General features: G+C 41.6%; 1 protein-coding gene across 1 annotated transcript in view; it reads right to left on the reverse strand.

Moving 5' to 3' along the window:
• Nucleotides 1–8,798, reverse strand: part of LOC127012643 (sodium-dependent neutral amino acid transporter B(0)AT3-like) — a 32,612-nt gene extending 23,814 nt beyond the window's left edge. Inside the window, exon 1 of the mRNA XM_050890876.1 lies at nucleotides 8,642–8,798. Coding sequence (XP_050746833.1) covers nucleotides 8,642–8,798 — 157 coding nt within the window. The remainder of the gene's footprint in view (nucleotides 1–8,641) is intronic.
• Between the last annotated feature and the right edge of the window lie 779 nt (nucleotides 8,799–9,577).

The raw sequence follows: 9,577 nt of genomic DNA on the forward strand, positions 1-9,577 counted from the left end.
ATTCTCTACGTCTCCCCTGTTTTTCTCATAGTGGATCCCTTGGGCCAGAGGCAGCACGTGCTGTTGGGTGCTTGCAGGCAGGTATCAATCCTGCCGGCAGCCTGGCCAGTTCCTGCAAAATGGTGTGCAACGCCTCGTCTCCCCCGCCTTCCCTCAGAAGGGACGTGGGTTTGGGTCTCCCTCCTTTGCACAAATACTGATTTTCATGAGACCAAGAGAAGTTTCATCAGTATGTTTAAAGGACTTGCCCAAATGTCCAATTAAATTAAAATGGTCTAATAGATTGAAGTTTATTGACATGACCAACAACCACTGTGACCACGAAGCCTCTTTTCTTTGGGGAAACAAAGACAGAAGTCCTGCTTCAGCCCCCTCCCAATCCTCTTACCAACTCATGCTGACTCTGTGCTCCCCATCACTGTGTCAATAAACCTGTGCCTTGTTACACCATTTCAACTTTGCCTCCAAATCTCAAATCTGAGTCTGCCCAGCTCTGCTCTTCTGGAAACCTTCTCCCCTCCCTCCAGGCTGGCAGGGAGAGCCGCTTCACCATCACCATCTGAGAAAGCAGAGTGGACCAGCTCGGCTCTCCGCTCCATCTTCGGCCCCAGGAGGGAGGTGGGGGAATGCGTAAGGATTTCTAGTCTCTTCCTGGAACGGCTCCTGTGTTTTGCAATCACTGACTATTTAGAAATGCTGGGCAGATAAATCGAATCCCTTGGGCTAGGTATTGCAATAACTTTGCTACCTATTGGTAGGTGCTGCAATAACTACATGCAACACTCAGAGAAGATATGTTGTTTAATAGTTTAGCCCTTTATCAAGAAACACATAGGAACAAAAATCGGCAAAGCTCTTCTCAATGAAGGACTGTTCTTAATTTCCCAAAGGTGGAAATAAATGTCTCTCCTTATGATCTGATTTCTTAAGATGTTTTTAACTGCTAAGGAGCAGATTTGAAAAAGGAGTCTCACAATTAATTCCCAGTGTGTTAAATCCTCAATTTGGATCCTCCATACCCCTGCTCAGTAGTCCCCTTGCTTGGAGGAAGCTCTAAAGTGGCTGTTATAAACCCCTCCTAAGAGAGAAATTTAGAGGGAGTTAAGGACCACAATAGTTTAAGTGTTTTACCACCTGATGAAATCTCACCTGGAGCTACCTACTGGAGCTACCTACTGAAGCTCCCATGTAAATACTAAGGAATTTGCAGGTCCCTTCCGCAGGAACTCAGTAACCTCTCGCCGTGCTCAGTCTTGCACTCTCCTTCAAACCCGCTGCAATATCCCCCTCCGCAGCACACCTGAGGGCACCCACCCAGCCCTCCTGACAGCCCGATGCCTTCGGCGGGCTCCTGGGAAGAGCAAAACATTCATGTGAGTGACCGGAGCACCGCAGTGCGGAGCACTCTGCTTGTTCGCCCGGCTGCCTGGCTGCACACCAGCTCCGGGCAGCAGCTGTTTCGCTGCAATCCATACGATGCTGAGCACTTGCTAGCAGAGCACTCCATAAGGGACCAACCTATCTCCCATATCATATCTCCCTGGAAATAACTGTGTACTAATTAGTGCAAACTGCCCTCTCTTATCTCTCTCCTCTTTTCTGTTTGCTAGTTGAACCATTGACAGCAGAGCACGTTTAGATATTCTGCTGATAAAAGCCTGTTTACTTTGTGCTGGTTTGTACGTATCTCCAGTCATATTTAGAGCACGGCAAAACATAATGTCATGCCTGGAAAGAAAATACTGGTTTTCCATGAGAACAATATAAAAACTATGCTATCTGCAAATATGAAAATATGGCAGAAGACTGAGCTAAGAAGAAATAGTTAATGGAGCTAATCTTTCTCAAACCTAATTCAAATAAATGGCTTCTAGTGTAAAAATATGTTTTCAGTTGTTCATTCCTTTGCTTTACGGTATTTTTAGGCAAAAAGGAAATAGTCAGGAAAAGCATAGACAGTCTGCTCAAGCACTTGAAGCTTACTCTTTCTCACCATAAAATCCCCCACCCATAGAAAGAAAAAGAATACCGGAAAGGTATCAGATACCTAATAGTGAGTAGGAATCCTCTAGCACTATATAGTCAAGGGCTCTGTTTAATAGATAGAGGAGGATGTGCCAGAAAGCAGAATTTAAATACTTTTTTTAAAAAAAATGCCATGAGAAATCTAACCGTGAAAAAGGCAAGAAGAAAATCCAAGAAGCAGAATGAAGAAGCAAGCTGGTACCTAACACAGAGCATGTATCACAAAACAGCATTCAAACATGGGCTCAGCAAAACCCTATCGGCACCCATATGACGTATAGCACAGGTACAGCAGAAACTCAGTAGCTTTGGCTTCCTTGAGGCATGGGAAAAGGAAACCTCAGCAGAAACAATCATAAAGTGCAAGTAAGCAAATTATTCTATGTCTGGGTATTCTAGGTATATTTATATCTAGATATTCTAGATCTATATGCTCCACAGTGAGAGGAAAATAAATGACATACATACATAAGAAGCAAGCCCAGGGGGGAACCTCTAAAACCAAAAGTTTAGCTTCAGTAACTTTTTTCCTCTCAAAAAATGAATAAGGAAAATGATAGTGATCAAGCATTTGTAAGTACCTTAAAAGCCTGGAGAAATGCCCATAAAAATCAAAAGTATCACCAGGGCATGATTTAGTTGCATCCCTGAGGCATGACCTAGGAAAATTTTAGTCTTCACCATTCCTTCTGTCAGAAAAACACTCAAGATGCATAAAGCATCCATCGGGCAAGTATATACTTCCACTGCTAAAAGAAGGTAAAGGAAAAACAAAACCAGTCCAAAATCTACCAGAGTTAAAAGTTATTTTGGAAGGAGATCCTGCACAAGGATACTGCAAAGCCGAGGAACAATCCCTGTGCACATGAGAAGGCACAGAAAGCCTACAAGAGCTTTTTCAAATCAGGCTATCAACAACTACAAATACTGCACATATTGGTAAGTTGGTTTCATTAACAATAGAGTCCCACGTGACAAGGAGCACTAGCGTGTAGCATGATTGGTACCATTGCTAACTCAGAAGAACCATTAGAGTGGAGATAGCTCTATAGTCATGGCAGTAGAAAGGAAAATACCTAGTGCACTCTAGATACACTGAGGGTTTTTAAAACCTGACCCCTCAATTGCAATGTGCAGGCAAATCAGGTCAGAAAAGCAACTGCTCGACCATATTCAGCCCTCTGCCTGCCAAATGACACTTGAAGGGCACAATCTTTATTATATCACCTACGCATGACAATCTGAAAGAGAAGTGCACTAACTACTAGGCAGCCTGTTGAGAGTGGCTGATGCACCGGAGGGCAGAATGATCAGGAGGCTAACAAAGGAGCGCAGTCTAAAGCTGAATCATGGCAACTGGCAAAGCAGAGTGAAACAGCCAAATTGGTTTTGGCACATCTTAGAAAGAGAGAGCAATAGACCTGACTAGTGGAAACGTAAAACAGTTTGAAGTATCAGCCAGGCGACCTCCTAATCAAGATGTACCAAGACCAGCAGAAATTGATGAGCCTCAGTGAGAAGCAGAGAAGAAAACCCAATAGCTTTACTTGATGTCAGGGTACCAATGAAGGCTTCCTAAATGGTGGAGAAAAACTTAGAGGAACTGATCCACGTGCTCAATATTGCATCTTACCAGCGCCTGCAGATCAGCTAGCAGAAGTAAGGAAAGTATCTTGAAATGATGATCTAAAGACACAACAGCATTTGAAAGGCCAGAACATGAATAATAAATTTCCTTCAGATCAGAGATTTAGGAAAGGGAAAAAATAATTATAATGAAGACTGAAGTGACCTGGAAAGTGGCAAAATAGTAATTCCAAAGGAAACGCATCTGTAGAGTTTGAAAAATTCAGAAAGCACATCTCAGTACGATACAATGCAACAAGCATTCAGAGATCCCCTTCACTGGTTCTGTTGGTACATAGGAGAAATGGTGATGGATGCATTTTTCCAAAATACTGAGAACTTAATGGCAAGATACCTGTGATAATTTATGTTTTACCTACAAGAAATTGCACTAGGTGGTAACTACTTGTGCAGACACAGAGAAAAAACTATTAGCTATTCAAAGGGGATTATCAGACCTGTCCCCCTTTCTCCATGGGGGTTCAGCTAAGCAGCATAGTAGCCAACACAGCAACGAATCACATCAAGACATAAGGTAGGGAAAAAAGCAGCAACTTAATCATATTTGCCCCTATCTCTGGAAAACAATACTTCATGATCTTTGTTATGTCTTCTGCACATGGCTTAATCCAGGTGAAAAGTATAAGCTACTATAAACATCATATTTGTGCAGCTTATTTATGATGGCACTGATTTTGACTTATAGGCCACATTGCATGTCTTACAGACTCTGAAAATTTGCGGGGTTGAGTTTCCCATGTAAATGACTATATCTCCTTGAGCAACAATGAAGGAGCTGAAGCCATGTCCAGAAAACCAAGAGGGCAATAGCCATTTCAAACAAAGATGGGTAACACCCGTAGATCAACTTATAAAATAACCTTGGTGAACTTCCCTATGAAGTACTCATGACTGAAGGATGCAAGTGAGCAGCACCCACATGCAAGCATGCACCAACCTGAGCTGTAAAGGGCGACCAAATACAACAAGTTATGAAAGGATCAACCCCAAATGCCATAGCTTTTCACCAAGGACTTGAGCAGGACATGCTAACAGTCCAGAAAATGAAGTTTGTTACTTGTTGTAACATACTTCATTTTTCTATCAGAGTGAACCGTTCTGCTCTTCCCAACATACTTTTTTTTTTTTTTCCCAGTGTCTTCCAGATCTACCTGTTGTTCCTCTCAGATTTTATTTTCCTTCTGAGGACACAGTGAGCCAGGCAACTGCATTTCATAGCAAGTTGTAGTTCAAATTCTAGCAAAAGTTCAGGTAGGCCATGGGTTAGGAAAGTCTGTAAATCATTGCCCCAGAAGTAAACAGTTCTCCCTTTTTAGCAGGACTTTAGTGTTTATGTGTGTTTATTTTCCTAGAAAGAAACTGTATTTTGTATTAAAGATATTTTTCAGCCATCCTGTAGGCTCTGACATTATGCACATTTTTAATACTAATGGGTTAGGCAAGCATATATATACTAGCTATAATAAAAAGTAAAACACTGCAGTAAGTTCCAGCTAAACTGGGTTGATTTTTTTTTTAAAGTATACTCAGATGACTGTATGTGTACGTATATAGCTATATGACTTCTTTGAGTCTCAGTTTTAAGTGACAAACTATATACTGGGCCATTTAGAGACTTTGTTTCAATCCCAGTTGCCTGGGAACCTTTGTGTTTGTCTCCGCTTACTGTGGCAAACAACCTTCAGATCCATTAGCCATGAAAAGTAAATAACTAACTTAACTCAGGCAATAAATCCAAATAATCAGTAACGACAGCGGGTGATAAATGTCAGCAAAACTGATATTATATTAGATCCGAGTTACTGAGTAACACTAATGTGCGATGAATAAGGTCCAGAGGTCTGATGAGAACAGCTGACATGAGACAAATATACAAGCACTTATTTTTATCTCTTGTTTTTTAAAAGATCTAGAAATGAGGAAAAGTGCATTGCCTAACTCTTAAACACTTGGATATCACCTGAACCAGCTGTGAAACTGTGATCTGTACCCCAGAAGCCATTCAGCCTTAGAACATATCTGTGCCATATCCATACCAAGTTTAGCTGCACTTGTGGCTATGGCTGCAGGCATGGAGACACTGCACCTCTCAGGGCTCCTAGTTAACCACGATGCTGCTGGTCTCTCCCATGTTCACATCTTCAGATGCACACAAGCAGGATTTATGCTCCAGTACCCCTGAAAATCTATTGGGCTTTTACATCTGAGTTGTTTGCTTTCAAAAATGCAACCCCAAATCACATCACTGCCTTAAATTAGCAGAACAAAAATGCAACTACATTATACGCTGGTGTAAACCCAACAGCTCTGACTTCTTAGTGGTCTTCGTGACTCACTCGAATTCTTCCAATGCCAGCTTTCTGGGATAAATTATTCACAAACCCCACAGCACTTTGTTACCGAGTCCATCCTGCTGTTGAGCTCTCTGAGCCCTTTGTTAAAATCCAGTGACCAAACATTGGCCGCGCATCCATCCATTGACCTTTATTCACCACTGTCTTGTGCTGCTGTTTGTAGTGACGCAAAGTAGCTATATGCCGTTACTGAGTCTGCTAGTTATTTTAAACTGATTTTTCACTGGCAAAATTACTACTCACGGAGCAAAGGAACGACTCAACCTTTGTCCCTGCAGCATTTTCCTATATTTATTATCTTTAAACCTGCTCTAAACCCTGCCTTTTTTGTCCCTAGCAGCTCCTGTGGGATGTATCAGTGCTCAGAAGCTGGATACACAAGCAAACAGACTTTCTGAGCACTGCGCAGTCTGTAAGACAGGTCACTGTGGGTCTCATTGCACTCAGACTCACGCTTCTCCTGGGGTGGTAGAAGTCTGTAAGGCAGGGATGCAGGGGACCTCGGAGGGGAGGGATGGAGGGGAGAGATCAAACCTCAGTAGGAGGCAAGTGTTGCTGATCTTCTGAAGTGAGGCTGGGATCTGAAGAGGCTGCAAAACAGCTGGCCACAGCTAGTCCCTCGCCTCTAGCACGGAGAAGCAAACCTTGGTGCTTCATGGGAAGGTGTGAGAGCCTTTTTACAGTCAGTAGAACGATATTTCATCTTAATCCATAACAGATACTTGCACAAAACCCTGAAATACAAAGTTCATGCAGCCTCATGCAGTTGGTGGCCCCAGAAGCAGCTCTGTGTAATGAGATGTGCAGAGGAGCTGCATCTTGCTGTGGTCCTGTCTGTGAGTTTCAAACCTTCCACTGAGTGCTTTGCATTAGTTGTTCATTAGATTACAAAAATATCACATTATGTTAGTTTTATTATGTTGTTTGTTAATACTGAATGCTTGTTCCCTTTCTCCAAGAGAGAAAGGCTACCTGAGATGCTGTAGGGTATTTGTCTGACCTACAGCTCCTGCTACAGAAGAACATCTTCCTTGCAGGCCCCATGCCATATCTGCTATGGGGATGTCTCTCTAAAGGTGTTTGTCATGTCTCATTAACGCATGTATCATTGACTGAAGTGACAGGTTTTTCCAGCCATTTCTATGGGCAAATGCAGAGAAACAGTATGCTTGCACCTATGGCTTTCTAACCATCCAGTTCTGGCATTCCTCTGAGAGAGTTTCACTGGGTTTCGCATCTTGTAAATAAATAACGGAAAATGTTAAGTCTCCTGGGAGGAATCTAACCTACTGCTTCTTCTCTTTTATTATTTGAATTGGTGTGATTGTAGCTTCCAGCTGTTACATGTTGAACGTTAAAGACCTCCTTGCCACCAAAATAATTTCCATTTGCTTGTTTATAGACTATGATAAATGTACTCTTTCTTTTTCAATTTCATGAGCTAAATACATTGGATGCTTAAGTCATTCCTTGTCCCAAAAGTTTTCCAGACCTTGAATAATTGTTGGGGCTTTTCTGCATTTTGTCTAATTTTCAAGTTGACTTTGAAAGGTGGACTTTCAGAAGAAGTCAGAAGTTCGGAAGTTGTCTTAGTATCAGTAGCAGTATCTCCACCTACTTCCTAGTGCTCTGCTTATATATGCTAAGATTCTTTTTGTTGATATAACCTGCTATATCTCATTCATTCAGCTACTTACCAGAGTCCCTAAGTGGCTACTTCTTTCTGAAACACCTCCTTCCATTAAAGGCAGCATCCATTCTTGGTTCCTTGGTTGATTCAAATATATAGAACAAGCTTGGATTTAATAATTCTTTCTGTCATTTGACAGTTTCTCCAAGTTCGAATTTTCAGTTTCTCCAGTTAATTGAAAGATAATGAATAATACTGGGCTGAAACAATCTGCTGTCTCACTCTGCTTTAGACAGCTTACCATGGCAGATCTCAAAAGCTACTGTGAATGGTGAATTATCAAGTACTCTTTTCTGATCCATTTATATTTACTAAATTGGCTGCTTCTAAAGCAATTCTTTGCGGGAATGGTGCCCAGGGACAGGCTTGGGCAGCTGTTCATGCCACCTGGCAGGCTCCTGTTGGTGTTCTATCAGCTGAGCACTGTAAACAGCCTCACAGACATCAAAAAGTGCAATTTAGTTTTGTTCAGGGGCAGTTCCAGGCGATGAGGTAGCTCCTAAGAGCATCAGAGAAGGGAGGGGAATGACTCGCTCACCTTCCCAAAGGAAAGCGCAGCGACCATTTGTCTGGGGCCCCGTTCACTCAGGCCTCCCCAGGACTTCTCACTTTTCCTTAAGGTAACGAGCTGCACGTTCAGTCTCCTGCTCCCATCGGGACTGTAGCAGCAATGTAAGAACTTTAACATCAGTTTTGCTGAGAGCGTCAGTCTGGTCTTACTTCCTAAATGAACGCATCATTTCAAAATGAAATATACTTCTATAGAAAAAGCTAATCTAACTGGTGCAAAACATTTATGAGAATTAGACAGTTAAAAAAAACAAAACAGTGATGCAAATATATAACTTCCGTGCCCATCATAAGTTAGTATAGTTATATTAGAATTGTAGTTTAGTATTTTGGCAAAGTCCCATTTCAATCTTACCGCCTCCGTGTATCTGACACAAGTATGGAAATCGCCACACGTTCCCCAGACCAACGGCAAATCCGATACAGCTTAAAATATACTGGAACTTATTGTCCCACTTGGGTCTGCCATCTTCCTTAGGGATTTCAGGTGGCACTGATAAATCTTTTGACATTTTAATGAAATATCCTTAGCTCCCTATAAACGGGAAGATCCTTCAAAACCTGCCTCTCCTACAGGTTTTATGTGGGGTGACTGAAGGATCCTGGAAAGGGAGGTGGAGCTTTCTTTTTATGTAATGCAAAGGAATGTGTCATTGCAGTTTAAAGACAAAACCAGGAATTATTATTATATAGACAGAGTTACCACTCTTTTTTGCAGCTCCTTCTATAGTTAGAGAACATGGGAATATGCTGAGTTAATGGGTAACTCAGGATCAAACAAGGTTTTATTTTCTGTTTTCCTTCTGTTCTCAGATACTTTCAGAGAAGTGTGACACTGAATATAATTAAAAAGAAACGTTTACAGCAGACTTATTAAAACTGCAGAATACTTGGAAAAAATCTGTGAATAAAGTAAATGTTGCCATTTCCTCTTTTAGTTTGTTAAGAGTTAAATGGTTGAAGACATCTTTTGCAAGTGCAAAAAGTAAATTAAAAAAAAGGCAAGAAAAATTAGACTGTGTATGTTCAGACATTAGAATCCAGTCCCTTTTCACCATAGCTGCTAGAGGTTAATCACTTCCCACCTGTCAATGAATCCCAAGTGACTATTTTTACTGTTCATTAAATAGTTACTGATGAATGCAAGAGCTGAGTGCTTTCCTTCAACTGAAAGCGCGTGAGAACGTTTTTCTGTTGTCTTTCAGTTATACCAGGGTTTTGCTATTTTGCACGCCAAATCAGTTCAGTCCACACTAAAGACATCAGCCAGACAGCTTCACTAAATCAACAC

This window comes from Gymnogyps californianus, chromosome 2 (assembly GCF_018139145.2).
Source record: "Gymnogyps californianus isolate 813 chromosome 2, ASM1813914v2, whole genome shotgun sequence".
NCBI lineage: Eukaryota > Metazoa > Chordata > Aves > Accipitriformes > Cathartidae > Gymnogyps > Gymnogyps californianus.